Source organism: Oryctolagus cuniculus, chromosome 5 (genome assembly GCF_051225735.1).
Source record: "Oryctolagus cuniculus isolate XC-2025 breed Fujian yellow rabbit chromosome 5, ASM5122573v1, whole genome shotgun sequence".
Lineage (NCBI taxonomy): Eukaryota > Metazoa > Chordata > Mammalia > Lagomorpha > Leporidae > Oryctolagus > Oryctolagus cuniculus.
The window spans coordinates 9,826,830-9,844,303 of record NC_142871.1 but is presented as its reverse complement, the minus strand read 5'-3'; the positions used below and the strand labels follow the sequence as shown (position 1 = coordinate 9,844,303).

At 47.5% G+C, this 17,474-nt stretch overlaps 1 protein-coding gene across 5 annotated transcripts in view; it reads left to right on the top strand.

Annotated features, from left to right (window-relative positions):
• SNX9 (sorting nexin 9) overlaps positions 1-17,474 on the top strand; it is a 105,700-nt gene that overhangs the window by 63,488 nt on the left and 24,738 nt on the right. For all 5 annotated transcript variants that reach the window (XM_089333591.1, XM_070073337.2, XM_051854205.3 and 2 more), the window contains 5 exons: positions 2,982-3,147; positions 5,836-5,986; positions 7,126-7,210; positions 10,015-10,140; positions 10,247-10,364. In XM_089333591.1, the coding sequence (XP_089189717.1) occupies positions 2,982-3,147; positions 5,836-5,986; positions 7,126-7,210; positions 10,015-10,140; positions 10,247-10,364 (646 nt within the window). The remainder of the gene's footprint in view (positions 1-2,981; positions 3,148-5,835; positions 5,987-7,125; positions 7,211-10,014; positions 10,141-10,246; positions 10,365-17,474) is intronic.

Below are 17,474 nucleotides of genomic sequence, written 5' to 3'. Positions count from 1 at the left end.
TCGGTATTATTCACAGTACCAACATTTGGTTTGTTTTAGTTAAGAAACACTAAGTTGATATAGAAGTTCATGTGTAAAGATAAACAAAGAGATGTTATGCTGAAGTGTTGGCTTTTCTATCTGGAAGGCGCCCAGGTAGGCTGGTCTCAGTACAGGTAGGCCAGGAAGAGGCCCAGTCTGGTGGATGATGAAGGGGACATTTCACAGCAGTGAGAGGCAGATGGATTAGTCATCAGTGTTACAGCATCAGACTGAGCACAAGAAGATGTAAGCTGGATCTCTGTATTCCTGACCAGAGTCAATTCCACGTAGGCTGAAGTTCTAAAGGTCAAAAAATCAAACTAACAGAAACCACAAGAGGCTGCTGCCTCATGGGTGTGAGTGAGTGGGCAGGCTTGCGACAGGCTCCCTGTGTTCCTACTCCTTGAAAATTGGGTGTCAAGTATGGTGTATTCTAGGATTTTATGTACAGCATTAATAAGTCAAACCATACAATTACACAAAGGAATAGTGAGAGAAAAATATTTTGAAAGCAAGTTTGGAATATGATAGCCCACTCGTATGCAAGACAAAACCCCGCAGAATGTCAGGATTGTAGGAATGCGTGTAACTGCAGGCTCTGGAGAACGATTGGTCTACATTCACCAATTCTGAATGTGTCAGGTCCTTAGCCCACGGACCTCTCCTCTGAGACTTTCACATGAATTTGTTGGGCACATGGGAAAGTTGCACAGGCTGCACATGTCCGCATTATTCACAGTATCAAAATACTGAAAATAAGCCCAGTGAGCATCCACGTGAGTTGGTTGAGTCATAGTTAGTGCACACAGTAGGACCTGTGGAGACGGGTGAAGAATGATGTTTCCACGTGTGCTGATGCACCTGAAGGCTGTCTGTGCTGGTAATTGAGAAAAAAGGTGCAGAGTATACTGGGGGCTTGCTATGTGTTTAAGATGAAAAAGAGCTCCTTACGCATGGGCTGTGTCAGTAAGTACACGGAAGGAATTTGTTAGTGCTCTTACACAGAAATTACAGTTGTTTTGCTGTGAGCTCCTGCAGCAGGCCCCAACAGACCAGACCAAAAGGCAGTCTCAGCGTGCTGAATCTCGTATCATCAAACCAAAACTTTACGGAAGCAGAGAGATCCCAAGGCAGACCAGCTTTTCCTGAAAACAGGAGATTCCAGTCTACCCCGGACTGTAGAATAAGGCAGCCCCCCTGCTTTAACCTTACTGATGTTAACCAGCCAGTAACCTGAAGTTAACCACCCTACTTCTCTTGTGTTGTTTCCTTGTTCCCACCTTCTAGAACTCACTGTTCTGCCTCTGCCCAGTAGGAGCTCTCATTCAGTTTCGTAGAATGAAAGCTGCCTACTCCCTGACCTGAGAGTACAGGTCGATTAGAGCATGACTGGGTTTGTTGTAATTTTATCTTCTGACAGTAGTAGTGTCTTTGAAAGAATGACTGGCATCCTAAGGTGTTAGGCATATTGTTTAAATTGAATACTTTTTCATTCTGTTTAAGTTTTGTTTTTTGTTTTTACTGTGCATGTATTCCTTTTTCTGGTTAAAGAAACCCTAGTTAATAGTACAGTGGTTTGCCATAGAGCAGTGAAGGTGAGTGAAAGAGGCCCTTCTGTCAGCATGTACAGTCTCAAAAACAAATGTTGAGCGGAACAAAGAAAGCTTGCTGAGACAGTCAGTGTGACATTGGCTGAGACAGTGTGACATTGGCTGAGAGACACAGTGTGACACTGGCTGAGACAGTCATTGTGACATTGGCTGAGAGACACAGTGTGACATTGGCTGAGACAGTCAGTGTGACATTGCCTGAGAGACACAGTGTGACATTGCCTGAGAGACACACTGTGACATTGGCTGAGACAGTCAGTGTGACTTTGGCTGAGACAGTCAGTGTGACATTGGCTGAGAGAGACAGCGTGACATTGGCTGAGAGAGACAGTGTGACATTGGCTGAGAGAGTGTGACATTGGCTGAGAGCGTGACATTGGCTGAGAGACACTGTGACATCGGCTGAGAGAGTCAGTGTGACATTGCCTGAGAGACACAGTGTGACATTGGCTGAGAGACACAGTGTGACATTGGCTGAGACAGTCAGTATGACATTGGCTGAGACAGTCAGTGTGACATTGGCTGAGAGAGACAGCGTGACACTGGCTGAGAGACACAGCATGACATTGGCTGAGAGAGACAGTGTGACATTGGTTAGGTCGCTCTTCTTTTTTTTTTTTTTTTTTTTTTTTGAAAGATTTGTTTATTTATTTGAAAGGCAGAGTTACAGAGAGGCAGAGGCAGAGAAAGGTCTTCCATCTGCTGGTTCAGTCCCCAAATGGCCACAACAGCAGCTGGAGCTAAGCTATCTGAAGCCAGGAGCCTGGAGCTTCTTCCAGGTCTCCCACATGGGTGCAGAGGCCCAGGGACTTGGGTCATTTTCCACTGCTTCCCCAGGCCATAGCAGAGCTGCATCAGAAGTGGAGCAGCCAGGACTCAAGCCGGCACCCACATGGGATGCCCGTATTCCAGGCCGCGGCTTTACCTGCTACATCACAGTGCCAGCCTTGGTTAGGTCAGTTTTAAAAACATGCAGCAGTTGGGATTTGTGGATGTGTATATTTGCATGGAGGCATAAAAAGGCGTGGGAATGGATACACTTCTGGGGAGGAAGGGGAAGGGGGAGGAAGGGGAAGGGGGAGGAAGGGGAAGGGGGAGGAGCTGGGTCTGATACTCTTTGCTGCCTTTTGCAAAATTCCCAAGCAGATGGGGCAAAATAGTAAAGTTAGGATGATGCCACATTTTGTGCTGTTCTACAAATTTAGGGGAAAATTACTTAACATTGTTTTTGATAAATTTGTTTGGATTTTTTAGCACTCCTTTTATTCAGTTGTCATGTTGTTCATTACTGAATTGAGTCATAGTTTTGAGAATTCACAAATATCCTTTCTCCTTTTCCTCCCACAATAGGTCAGCGGTGGCAGTGACCCCTGGTCATCCTGGGGTGCCTCCAAATCTGGGAACTGGGAGAGCTCAGATGGCTGGGGGGCCAAGCCAGAGGGGGCGGGTGCCCAGAGAAATTCTGCCAACAACTGGGACGCTGCCTTTGGCCACCCCCAGGCCTACCAAGGACCAGGTAAGGAAGGGGCTCCTGCCATAGTGACTGATAGGAAATGGCATGGGAGACAGAAAAGCCAAACTGTCTCCACTCCTTCCATACACAGTGCAACCGGAGGACCTCTGTGATCACACCCCACACACCGTGCACTTCTCCAGGGCACAGCCACAGTATGACTCAGTCCTGATGCCACTTGCCTGGAGCTGTTGCAGAATCCGTGCAGCCAGCCCATCGCTAACCCAGTGCGGTGGAAGCAAGTCAGCATTTACTGCTGGCAAAGCCTGGAACAAGAGGCACAGGCAACCGAGGCCTGATTCCCTGGCTCTTTGAGGGGCTAGGGTCAGGAATCTTTAGTAGACAGAAGCTAGGCTCAGGGGATACGTGTCCAGCTGTGCGCAGATCTCTGATTGGTCTGCAGTGCTTGTGGCCCTCCTCTGGTGGTCAGGGGTAGGACAGCAGCCAGAGGGTTCTTTTGGGCATTTTGCTTATGGGCAGCTGGGGGTTATGTGCAGGTGGGTGTTACTTTTTGCTCAGAGCCTGTTCTATTTAAAACAAAACAAAACAAAAAAACAGAAACAATAACCTCGAGACAGTCTGATATCAAGTTATCTGTAGAGGCGATGAATGACCTCTTGATCCTTGTGATATGGGACCCCGTCTGGCTGGCTGGACCTAATGCACCTCCCCCAATCCAGTGGGTTGATTTGCCATCTTGGAAGCAGGACAAAGAACTTTAAGGGAGGGAACCTGAGAGCCCTGGGCCTGAGAATCCCACAGCAAAGGCCTTGTGTTAGGGCTGGGTTTCACAGTTAGATCCCAGGGCTTCTCAGCTTCCATCAGTTTGCTGGAGTGGCTCACAGCTCAGGGAGACACTTTGCAGGGTTTACCTGTGTATGATGAAGGGCCCTGCACAGGATACAGATGCACGTTAGGTAAAGATGTGCATGGAGTGAGGTGTCTGGGAGGGGCACGGGGCTTCCTGCAGTTGTGGGATTTTTCTGGAGCCATGACACAGGCATGACCAGTTATTAGTTGATTCTCTAGTCCCTCTTCTCATCCTGGAGCATGCGGCTGGGGCTGAAAGTTCCCAGCTTCTAATCATGGCCCTAGCAGCCCCTGTGTAGAAGCCCACCAAGAGCCACCTCCTTAGAACAAAAGAAGTACACCTACCACCCCTGTGGCTCAGCAGATGACGGGAGATTTAGGAGCTCTGCCAGGAACCGGGTGCAGAGACAGAATATCTAGTTCTTGTTATATCACAGTATCTTACCAGGTCATTGGAGTTAAAAATAGATTTTATTTTAAAGAACTGCTCAGAAGTGCTCTTTTTCACTGACAGCAAACCAGGATCCAAATGTAGTGATTTTCTGGATCCAGACGATGATAGTCACTAGTGACAGTCTTTAGTTCCATCTCACGTTATCTGTCAAGGAGTCACAAATTGAGCCATAAAGTGAAAGAGCAAGACAAGGCTGCAGCAGACTGGAGAGTGCCTCCTGTCGGCGCAGCCTTCCGCTCACAGATCGCTGCGTTTGGGAGAAAGCTGAGTGAACGCTCTCATCACCAAGACTGGAAATCTCGGTTGCTGTAACATCTCAGCAACTAACACATTTGTTTCAAAATCTTGACCAGATGTTAGCGTTTATGCTAGCAATTAATACGCAGGTTGGGATGCCTGCGTCCCGACTGGAGTGCCTGGATTCAAGTCTCAGCTCTGCTCCTGATTCAGCTCTGCTAGTGCACACTCTGGGGGGTACCAGGTGATCCCTGTCACCCCTGGGGGGACCATGATACAGTTCCTGGCTCCTCCCTCTCAAAAAGAGATTTGGCTCTCTGCTTTTCAAAAACCTTCAGCTGAAAGCTAATGCAATATGGTCTGTCACCTGCTGGTTTGCGGCCCCTGTGTTAGCCATTTTATCTTTCCCTAAATGACCTGTTTGACTCCTAGACTATTAATAGAAAGCCTCAAACAGAACAGAAATTTACAGAAGGAGAACCAGTTCAGAAAGTCATATCAGGACGGGGTATATTTCGCACGATGGTTGAGATGCTGCTTGGACATCAGCATCCTGAATCAGCGCCTGGATTCAAGTCCTGGCTCCGCCTCCCGTTCCAGCCTCCTGCTAATGTTCACCCCCAGAGGCAGCAGGTGGCGGCTCAGGCACTCGGGTCCCTCCCTGGCTCTTACCACCTGAGAGAATCAGCCTGAGTTCCTGGCTCTGGGTTTCAGCCTTACTCTTGCAGGCATTTGGGGAGTGAACTAGTGGATGGAAGATCTGTCTCTCTGCTTTTCAAATAAAAATATGTATTTTAAAGATTTGTTTATTTTTTTGAAAGTCAGAGTTAGAAATCTTCCATTCACTGGTTCACTTCCCAAATGACCTCAGTAGCCAGATCTGGGCCAGGCTGAAAACAGGAGCCAGTAACTCCATTCTGGATTCCCACATGGGTGGCAGGGGCCCACGTGCTTGGGCCATCATTCACTGCCTGCCTAGGCACAGAATCAGGAAGCTGGATCAGCAGCAGAGTAGCCAGGACTCAAATCCAACCCGAGATGCTGGCATCTGTTGCAAGCTGTAGCTTAGGCCACCGCACCACAATGCAGGTCCCTCAGCCCAGACAGGAGCTGCTCTCGGAAAATGCCATCATTTTATTTTTCTCATTTTGTTTTTCTTTAATGATGATCACTTCTGTTCCCACCTCTAGCAACTGGTGACGATGATGACTGGGACGAAGACTGGGATGACCCCAAGTCCTCTTCCCCTTACTTTAAGGATTCGGAATCCTCGGAAGCAGGGGGCGTCCAGCGAGGAAACAGTCGTGCCAGTGCCTCTTCCATGAAGCTGCCCCTCAACAAGTAAGCGTGTGCGGGGCCCGGTGGGCCCAGGGCCGGCTCTTCCTCTGCGGCGGTCTCTCTCTCTCTGGGGCACGACTTAGTCTTAGTTTACAAGGTTAATAACTGAAATAATTATTTTATTTAATAATCTGCCACTTGTATTTTTTATTTTATCAACTCCATGTCAATAGGAAGTTTCATTTCTGATAGTAGTGGGAAACATAAGCATATATAGAAAGCTAAGCGAAACTAAAAATAACAACTCTTTAACAGCGTTTTACGTTGTAACAGTCACTTCCATGTGAGGGGTCGTACAGAGTGGTTGTCTGCCTGTGTCCCCACACGCCCTCTGTTGTAGACTCGCGGTTTCGCTGCGGGACACAGAAACCCAGCGCGGCTGGAGAGCCCTGCGCTCACGCAGCAGGCCGTGCTCCTGTCGGGATCCCAGCTCCTCGGCTCCAGAGCACAGCTCTTAGCTCAGCTCTTTGTTTCCACTTAGATTCTCTTCAATTAAAATGTTTATTCAGTAGTCCTTGCAAATCTGCTTAACAAGGAAGCGTGAGGAAAGAGTGAGATGGACATTTATTATTTATTATGTTTTGGGGTCTTATCAGATGGCATCTCGAACTAGTCAGATTTACTTACTGTGCTTTGGGTCTTTTCACTACGGAGTAGTTTCTGAAGGCACTTCCAAAAGAAAATGGCAGGGATGCTTGCGAACAGTGGCCGCTTCTCTGGGGTAATTGTGCCTTCCAGAGTGTGGCGAGAGGCGGCCTTAGTTTGTACAAATGCTGATGCGTGGCCATCGCCCCATGTGGCCACTCCAGTTGGTTTGATGAGTACTCACTGCCCCTGTGAATTCAGAGACTCTCAAGGAAAGGGTGCTGCTCCCTTCTCTCTGAGTGGGGTGAGTTCGCTGAGAACCCATAAATATCGCACCTTCCGGAGTCAAACTGCCCTTTGCAACTGACCATGCCTAATTAAATTACTGACTGGCTCTTGAGCCGTCTGATTACATCAGGTATTGTTTACCATGGTTTCCTAGATCTGGTACACCTGAAAGAAAAAACACGGTTAAAAGTGGCTTGTTCAGTAACTGTGGGTGAGAGCTGTAGGAGTCTTACGAGGAAGGACTCACAAGCATTTATCTTCATGATTAGATTTCCTGGATTTGCAAAACCTGGAATGGAACAATATTTGTTGGCCAAGCAACTAGCAAAGCCCAAAGAAAAAATTCCCATCATTGTAAGTTTGTTCATTTTTGTTTGCTTGCTTTGTAATTAAAGTTCTTTATTAAAACCGTAAAGCTAAGAGGGTTATTACTCTCTTGGAAAGTATTTTTAAACACATTAAATGTCCCCAAATAACTGATAGTATATGTTAGTATTTTAGGCATACTAAAGATAATTAGCATAAATTAATGCCTATCATTATCTTGTTTAGATATTCTTTATCTCTTGAATTAAAAGTATTGAACCGACAACACTCATAATATTCTATTAGTAATTTTTATTTTTGAAAGTATCTTGAAATTTTTTATGTTGTTTTTCTATCAGTCTATATATTTATCTAATAAACTTAATTTAAATATTTGGATTTCTACCCTTGCAAAAATACATGCATGTTATCAGAATTAGGTGCCTTTTCCAATATGTTGGAAATACTTAGTGTTTCTTCTAGTGAACAAGCAGCCAAATGACAATAAGGATCTAGCAAATGTAGGAGTTAATGGCACTTAGCTTAGGTGACTGGGCATTTGGCGAAATGGCTAAGTCGCTCACATCCCCCATCACAGTACCTGGGTTTGATTCCTGGCTCTGGCTCCTGACTCCAGCCAACTGCTGATGCAGAGCTTGAGAGGCAGCAAGTCATGGTTCCACCCATGTGCGAGACCTTGATTGCGTTCCCAGCTCCCAGCTTCAACCTCAGTGTACCCATAGCTGTTGCGGTTATTTGGGGAGTGAACTGGTAGACAGAGAATCTCTTTTTCTGCCTCTCAAATAGATTTTTTAAAAAATCTTAGAATACCTGGACTGTTAAGTAACATGACATTGTTTCATACTATGACGTAGGCACTTTGGTTCACTGCATGTTTTGATTGCTGATAGATTTTCTATCTTGATGATCTCTAGCTGTATATTCCGAAACAGAATTCTAGCAGAGAGAGTCCAGGGAGCCAAGAGAAAGCGTTGGCCTGGTTCTTTGCTGGGAAGGTGTGGTAACCCTCTCTCTAGTGGAATTTGGCCCATGGGCCAGTCAAGGCTGCTTTTTGATCCCCAGTCACGGAGGGAGGTCCCCCAAGGTCTCTTTAATTCCTGCTCTGCAGCTTTAAGACAGCTTCCTGGATGTGGGCTTCATGGTTTGCTTTTAGAATCTTCTCTTTAACTCCTCATTCAGCTTCTCTGGTGCTCAGTCGCCTCCTGACCTGATAGCCTCAGGGTGACAGGTGCAAAGACAGCTCACCCTCCTGTAGGTCAGGGTGGCACTTCATCCTTCAGAGCTGATTGTGCAGAGATCTGGACTTTGGGGAAGGGTTAATAAAACCTGCTGCGGGGCTCGTTGACTTCCGTCCCTGTCCTGTTGTTGGCCTCTCGCACCTTTACCAAGAATAAGGACTGGGAGACGTCTCCCCTTTCACACCTGCCTGGTTGTCTCCTTTAGCCCAGTCCATGCGGTTTTCTATGTACTTTATTCTGTGCTTCTTCCAGCTACAAGATCAAAATCTGTTTCATGAACTATTTTTGACCCTTTTTAGAACTCTGAATGGGTATATTTGCTAGAAATAATGGTCTGTTTACAGTCACTTTGTTGCTTTTCTCACCTGTTTCCTGGAAAATACCATATTTTCAATAGAATAAGGAATTCTGTTGCTTTTTATTTGCTCTTTTTTTAAAGATTTATTTATTTATTTATTTGAAAGAGTTACACAGAGGGAGAAGAGGCAGAGAGAGAGAGAGGCCTTCTATCCACTGATTCACTCCCCAATTGGCTACAACAGCTAGAGCTGAGCTGATCTGAAGCCAGGAGCCAGGGCCCTTTTTTGGGTCTCCCAGGCGGGTACAGGGGCCCAAGTCCTTGGGCCATCTTCTCCTGCTTTCCCAGACCATAGCAGAGAGCTGGATTGGAAGAGGAACAGCCAGGCCTAGAATTGGCACTCATATGGGATGCCAGTGCTTCATGTCAGGGCTTTACCCTGCTGGGCTGCAGCGCCGGCCCCTTTTTATTTGTTCTTTAATGATACTGTCCTACAGTCTCTGAAATCCATAACTGTGATCATGCTAGTTCTCTGTGTCCCCACATAGATTTTAGTTGGTTTTCATGCCTCATCCTCTCCACACCCTGCTAAAATTACTTAAATGGTCTAGAGCTGGCCTAATAAGCCTCACTTTTCAACCTTGGCCCCAGTTGTATATAGACAAGAAAGACAAGTGAAGAACAAGAGAGGCCTACCAAGTGGGCGTGATGCCTGGGACATGGAGTGTGAGCCTGCCCACTGTGCTGTGCACAAGCAGGCCAAGGAGAAAACAGCTAGCTGGCCTGATTCTTGCTGTGAGGCACATATACCACTGCCCTCCGTAGTAAAGCAGTGGACACAGGCTCTCACCAGTCTGATAAGCCATTTCTGTATTTAGGGCACAGCTACTCAAAGTTTACCAGTCTGCCATGAGATCAGTGCAGTGGGAGTGTCCTAGAAGGCTTGATGGCAACTTGAAATTATTGAGAAACCCACATGTGTAATGTTACACTTCACAAAACCGTTGGTCTATAATTGGACTTTTAAAAAGGAGTCTTTTATCACATACAGTTCGAGACACCTGGACTAGAGAGACAGACATTGTGTTCCAATCAACCAGCACTCAAGGCGGGGAGCTGGTCTCTTCTGTGCATGGACTGAGCGCCCCTGGTGGGGGCAGAAGGCTCTGTCCTGACACGGGAGTTCTTTAAACACATCTCACAGGAGTAGAGTCCACTTAGGTAGCTTCTCAGAAAGCAGCGAGAATGACCTCCCCAAGGGTTCTGAAATTCACTTCTGCTGGACTTTTGTGTAGGTTGGAGATTATGGCCCGATGTGGGTTTATCCTACCTCTACATTCGACTGTGTGGTAGCGGATCCCAGGAAAGGCTCCAAAATGTATGGTCTGAAGAGCTACATCGAGTACCAGTTAACACCCACGGTAAGTACCATCATCCAGAACAGTTACGCCTGCCTTATTGGTGACAGCGTGCTTTTTTCTTTAGTTGGCACTGGTAACTTTTTCTTCTCTTTTCCTTATTTTGTAGAACACTAACAGATCTGTAAACCACAGGTATAAGCACTTTGACTGGTTGTATGAACGTCTCCTGGTGAAGTTTGGATCTGCCATTCCAATACCTTCTCTTCCAGATAAACAAGTCACAGGTGAGTGTCCTTAACACTGAACTCATGGTGCCAGGTACGAAGACAGATTCTCCCCTTCAAGTCAATGATGGCATTTTCCATCCTGCAGAGCAGAAAATGCAGCAGTGTGGAACAGAAGTTAGATGTGGTGATGAACAGAGAGCCACAGCAGGTTCCACGTAGGTCTGGAAGTTCAAGGATGTTTAATAAAATCTGCTGTCAGAGATCATGTATATGTATCTTGAATTCTAGCGAAATCATTTTTATTTTCCTACAAGAGAAAGAAGTCCCTCTTTTCAAAGTGAAAAATGACAGCTGAGAAAACACAAATGATCCAGATAGTCTAAAAGGGAAGTAAAATGTGTGACCCGAATGAAGCAAACAGGTTACACAGAGCTCCGCTGCCGTTTTCATTCTTAGTTTGTAAACATTGCGTGGAGAAGCAACAGAACTTCTCAGTGTTGATGAAGGAAGGTGCCAGGTGTTCTACTGAATAATTATCCCTGCTTACTATCCTGCCCATTTTCTTGTTATTTGAAGTGCCACACTACCACCACTTGGTACCATCCTCCTTACCTGTCTGCTGGTCAGCAGTCCCAGTGCTGTGAGAGTGCCTTGGAAGAGCACAGTAGGAAAGGATTTGCTGCTGGGTCAGGGAACAGTCACTGTTGTGCTTTCACTTCCAGCTAATTTGGAACCTAGGCTATCAGTACTGTGTGTCTCAGAGCAGAACCTGGAGCGTCAGTGTCCTGTGTGACTCAGAGTAGAACCTGGAGCATCAGTGCTCTGTGTGACTCACAGTACAACCTGGAGCATCAGTACTCTGTGTGTCTCAGAGCAGAACCTGGAGCATCAGTACTCTGTGTGACTCAGAGCAGAACCTGGAGCGTCAGTGCCCTGTGTGTCTCAGAACAGAACCTGGAGCGTCAGTACTCTGTGTGTCTCAGAGCAGAACCTGGAGTGTCAGTACTCTGTGTGTCTCACATTACAACCTGGAGCATCAGTGCCCTGTGTGTCTCATAGTACAACCTGGAGCATCAGTACTCTGTGTGTCTCAGAGCAGAACCTGGAGCATCAGTACTCTGTGTGTCTCAGAACAGAACCTGGAGCATCAGTACTCTGTGTGTCTCAGAACAGAACCTGGAGCATCAGTACTCTGTGTGTCTCAGAGCAGAACCTGGAGCATCAGTACTCTGTGTGTCTCACAGTATAACCTGGAGCATCAGTACTCTGTGTGTCTCAGAACAGAACCTGGAGCATCAGTGTACTCTGTGTGTCTCAGAGCAGAACCTGGAGCGTCAGTACTCTGTGTGTCTCACAGTATAACCTGGAGCATCAGTACTCTGTGTGTCTCGGAGCAGAACCTGGAGCATCAGTACTCTGTGTGTCTCAGAGCAGAACCTGGAGCATCAGTGCCCTGTGTGTCTCAGAGCAGAACCTGGAGCGTCAGTACTCTGTGTGTCTCACAGTACAACCTGGAGCATCAGTACTCTGTGTGTCTCAGAGCAGAACCTGGAGCGTCAGTACTCTGTGTGTCTCACAGTATAACCTGGAGCGTCAGTGCCCTGTGTGTCTCATAGTACAACCTGGAGCATCAGTACTCTGTGTGACTCAGAACAGAACCTGGAGCATCAGTGCCCTGTGTGTCTCAGAACAGAACCTGGAGCGTCAGTACTCTGTGTGTCTCACAGTACAACCTGGAGCATCAGTACTCTGTGTGTCTCAGAGCAGAACCTGGAGCGTCAGTACTCTGTGTGTCTCAGAATAGAACCTGGAGTCAGTGCTGTTGTCTCAGAGTAAATGTTTATAAGCAGCTGAGTTTGCTGAGGATCAGGAGTTTCAGTCTGTAGCTAGAAAGCGTTGGGGTGAGTGACACTAGTAACTACAGAGGGAGTGGCTCAGGGCTGACAGCAAGGCTGTAGCAGAGCCAGGAGGCGGGGCAGAGCACTAAAAGAGACATCAGAGACTGGCTGTATGTGGAGGGGTTGGCACGGATTGTCCCAAGGTCGGGGGAGACCAGAGGTTTAATCCGCACCTGGCAATGTGGGTGTATAGTTAAAGGACTGAGAATACCAACCAGCTGGAAGGAGACACTGCCGCATTGGGCTGCAGTTTGTCCCCACAGGCCCTGGGCCTACCTGCTCACTCAGCTGACCACACAGGCACCCTCATCTTCAGTGAGCAGGTGAGGAAACTGAAATCCAGAGAGGAGACGCAGGATAAGTGTGTTATTCCCCTTTAAGCGTGACTTTGCACCTCACGTTCTTGTATACTGACTTCCCCTGAAGATTTCTGGTAAGATAGAAGCTTGTTTTTGCAGAAGTTACTTGGTGATTTTTTTGGAAAACATTTCAAAAATTTCAAACTGTCACAGCAGAGGAAAGTGTAGGGTGCAGTACAGACCCAGCAGTCCCGTGGAGGACACTGAGTGGTCCCTCGTGTGGCCAGAACAGGTGACTGACAGCCAGGCTGGCTCGGAACCGCTTCCTTCCACTCCGGGGTTCTCAGTGCCCTCCATTCTGTGCCAAGTTCAGACGCTCACTGTTGTCCTTTTTGTCATCCTTTTGCTTTAACTCGGATCTCTTAAAAATGTTAGATTCCCTTCCATGAAGATCTCAGATTGACTTTTCTCCGTATCTTGAAATGTGTGTGTTTACTTGGTTTTTCCATCATCCTTCAACTTCATTAGCATAATGTATGCTCCCTAGTGATTACATGATGGGTTAATGGGCTATTTCAGGAGTTGCTCATTTCTCCTAGGCTTTCATGCATCGTTTATTCTGAATTATTGGATGCTGTTTTAAAGCATCATGGAGTCACGGTTCTCTTTCCATATGAAGGTTTGTTTTTGTCAAGAAAAAATGGGCGTGTGGCCAGGGGGGTGTCCTGGAAAAGCAGGAAAGTGACAGCCCCGTCCTTGGTCCGAGGAAAGCTGAGCTTGGCTTCCCTCCTGGGATGTGTGCCCAGGAGACGGAAGGGCACAGAAGCGGCGTTCTTCCCCTCCCCGCGGTTTGCCTCCTGTGTGTGAGACCACAAGGTCATCATTATCTAAAGCTCCCTCCTCCCTCCGCTGCGGGCGGAGAGAAGCAGGAATGCCAAGTGGGTGACGTCACGACATTTCTGTGGGCTTCATCACCGGGGAAATTTAGTTAGCGTTTTATATTTGTTTATAGATTTGTTCTTTGCCAAAAGACGTTGACTGAGTCTGGGCCTGTTCCTGGGTGCCAACCTGATATATTCACATGCGTAGTGAAGACTCCAGTAAGGGTTGTGGTAAACCAGGCATGAGAGTCCCTCGTCCCCCATTTCATAGTTTTCTGGAGCCGGTGTGGAATTTTACCCAGCATAAGCTCACATCTGAAGTCGTCATGTGGAGATGCAGTAGCTTTCAGAAGACTTCCCATGTGAATGAATGTTAGTGAAATAAGAATCATTGAATTCGGACTGGTGGTTAGGTAACGGACTCTTGGTCTGATTCCCTGGCCTTGCTGTGATTTTAATTCATCCGGGAGATGCGTGGTCATTCATCCACGGATGGGACGGAGTTTCTGCTTCACTTCCGTTTACACAGCACTTATTCTCTCCTCATAGCACACCCAGCACTGGAGTAGTTACACAGCACTTACTCTCTCCTCCTAGCACACCCAGCACTGGAGTAGTCACACAGCGCTTACTCTCTCCTCCTAGCACACCCAGCACTGGAGTAGTCACACAGCGCTTACTCTCTCCTCCTAGCACACCCAGCACTGGAGTAGTCACACAGCGCTTACTCTCCTCCTAGCACACCCAGCACTGGAGTAGTCACACAGCGCTTACTCTCTCCTCCTAGCACACCCAGCACTGGAGTAGTCACACAGCGCTTACTCTCCTCCTAGCACACCCAGCACTGGAGTAGTCACACAGCGCTTACTCTCTCCTCCTAGCACACCCAGCACTGGAGTAGTTTACACAGCACTTACTCTCTCCTCCTAGCACACCCAGTACTGGAGTAGTCACACAGCGCTTACTCTCTCCTCCTAGCACACCCAGCACTGGAGTAGTCACACAGCGCTTACTCTCTCCTCCTAGCACACCCAGCACTGGAGTAGTCACACAGCGCTTACTCTCTCCTCCTAGCACACCCAGCACTGGAGTAGTCACACAGCGCTTACTCTCTCCTCCTAGCACACCCAGCACTGGAGTAGTCACACAGCGCTTACTCTCTCCTCCTAGCACACCCAGCACTGGAGTAGTCACACAGCGCTTACTCTCTCCTCCTAGCACACCCAGCACTGGAGTAGTCACACAGCGCTTACTCTCTCCTCCTAGCACACCCAGCACTGGAGTAGTCACACAGCGCTTACTCTCTCCTCCTAGCACACCCAGCACTGGAGTAGTCACACAGCGCTTACTCTCCTCCTAGCACACCCAGCACTGGAGTAGTCACATAGCACTTACTCTCTCCTCCTAGCACACCCAGCACTGGAGTAGTCACACAGCACTTACTCTCTCCTCCTAGCACACCCAGCACTGGAGTAGTCACACAGCGCTTACTCTCTCCTCCTAGCACACCCAGCACTGGAGTAGTCACACAGCGCTTACTCTCTCCTCCTAGCACACACAGCACTGGAGTAGTTACACAGCACTTACTCTCTCCTCCTAGCACACCCAGCACTGGAGTAGTTTACACAGCACTTACTCTCTCCTCCTAGCACACCCAGCACTGGAGTAGTCACACAGCACTTACTCTCCTCCTAGCACACCCAGCACTGGAGTAGTCACACAGCGCTTACTCTCTCCTCCTAGCACACCCAGCACTGGAGTAGTCACACAGTTCTTACTCTCTCCTCCTAGCACACCCAGCACTGGAGTAGTTACACAATGCTTACTCTCTCCTCCTAGCACGCAGCACTGGAGTAGTTTACTCAGTGCTTACTCTCTCCTCCTAGCACACCCAGCACTGGAGTAGTTTACTCAGTGCTTATTCTCTCCTCCTAGCACACCCAGCACTGGAGTAGTTTACTCAGTGCTTATTCTCTCCTCCTAGCACACCCAGCACTGGAGTAGTCACACAGCGCTTACTCTCTCCTCCTAGCACACCCAGCACTGGAGTAGTTTACACAGCACTTACTCTCTCCTCCTAGCACACAGCACTGGAAACGCCTTCTTTATTAGACATGGTTGGGTCCATGGGCTGGTCAACTGCCACTCTCTAGATAATATGTTTTTTAAAAAATATTTTTACTTATTTTATTTGAAAGGAGATCTTCCCGTCCATGGGTTCATTCTCCAAATGACCACAGCTGGGGCTAGGCCAGTGCCAGGAGCCTGGAACTCAGTTTGTGTCTCCCATGTGGGTGGCAGTGACCCACACCTTGATCATTTCCTGCTGCCTCCTCGGGTGCACATTAGCAGGAACCTGGATCGGGAGCAGAGCCAGGACTTGAACCCAGGCACTCTGGTTTGGGATGCCGGCATCTCAGGTGGCATCTTAACCACTATGCGAAGTGTCCACCCCAGCGAACGCCCTTGTGATACAAGGGCCCGTGATACTCTTGTTAAAAGACTTCAGCTAATTTGTACTCAGAGTTTTCTAAAGGAAAGCAAGGCTGCAGTGAGCTTGTTGTTTTTGGAGTGTAGTTCCATGAGTTTTGACAACACCACTGCAGTCTTGTACCCACCACTGCATCCATGGTACAGAGTGATCCCCGTTTACTTTCAGCTCTCTGTGCCCCCAGTCCTGCCCGTGGCCACACAGCAGCTGGTCTGTCCCTTGTCCCTCTGATTTTGCCTCTCCAGAATAGCATCGTCAATAGAATGGAGTTTGTAGTCTGTCGACAGAGCCTGGCCTCTTCCCCTAGTGTAATGCATTTGAGATCTACCCATCTGGTTGTATCAGTAGTGTATTTCTTTTTAGTGCTGAATAATATTCCACTGTATGGATGTACCGTGGTTTGTCACTCACTCACTGAAGGACATTTAGGTTTCCAGGTTTTGGCATTCATGAATAAAACTGGTAAAAAAAATTTGGCAAATGTATTTTTTACAATTTTTAAAAATGTATTTGAGGGGCCAGCGCTGTGGCATAGTGGGCTGAGCCTCAACCTGTGGTGCTGGCATCCCATGTGGGTGCTGGTTCTAGTCCCAGCTGCTCCACTTCCTATCCAGCTCTCTGCTATGGCCTGGGAAGTTTTTAATCACTATCTCTTCCAAGTTTTTCCTACTTTTTCTCTTCTTCCTCCGGGAACCCCATTATGAGTGTTACCAAATAAGTGCTTTCTTAAGCTTGTTCGTTTCTTTCTTTCTTCCTTCCTTCCTTTCTTTCTTTCTTTCTTTCTTTCTTTCTTTCTTTCTTTCTTTCTTTCTTTCTTTCTTTCTTTCTTTCTTTCTTTTTTCAGATTTATTTCTTTGAAAGGCAGAACAACAGAGAGGGGAGAGGGAGAGAGAGAGTTGGGAGAGGGAGAGTTGGGAGGGGGAGAGGGAGAGACTGAGAGATCCACCTGTTGGTTCATTCCCTAAATGGCTGGGCCAGGTCGAAGCCAGGAGCCTGGAACTCTGTCCTGGTCTACCACATGGGTGGCAGGGGCCCAGGCTTGTTCATTTTGCGTTACTGTTTTCTCTATATTCTTCATATTAGTTAACTGTTACTGATCTATCTGCAAACTCACTATTCTGTCTTCTGCCATCTTGAACCTGATGCAGAGTCTGTTATTGAACTTTAGACTCCAGAATTCCCAAATGTTTCTTTTTAACAAATACAGTAACGCCAGTCTTCTCCTTGAGCATCTCTGTGGCATTCTTGTCGTATTTTCCTTAATTTTTAAACGCAGTCTCCTGTCGTCCTCAGGACGTATGTAAGAAGCTGCCTTGCCTGTGGCTTTGCTCTCCCCTGCTGCATTCAACATCTGGGGACACTTGGAGACAGTTTTTGCTGACTACTTTTTTCCTCAGTGTGGCGCGTGTCTTGCTGTTCTTGGCATAGGACTCAGTTTTTGTTGAAGCCATTTCTGAGAACGTTTTAGCAGCTCTGGGTTCTGGTTTTTCCTCCATGATTGTTGTTGTTTTTTCTGCTTTTTGATTGTTTGTCAAGGAACTAGCCTAGGCTCGATCTCTGAAGTCTGCCTCCCTTGCAGCTCGGGTGCTTTTGTTTAT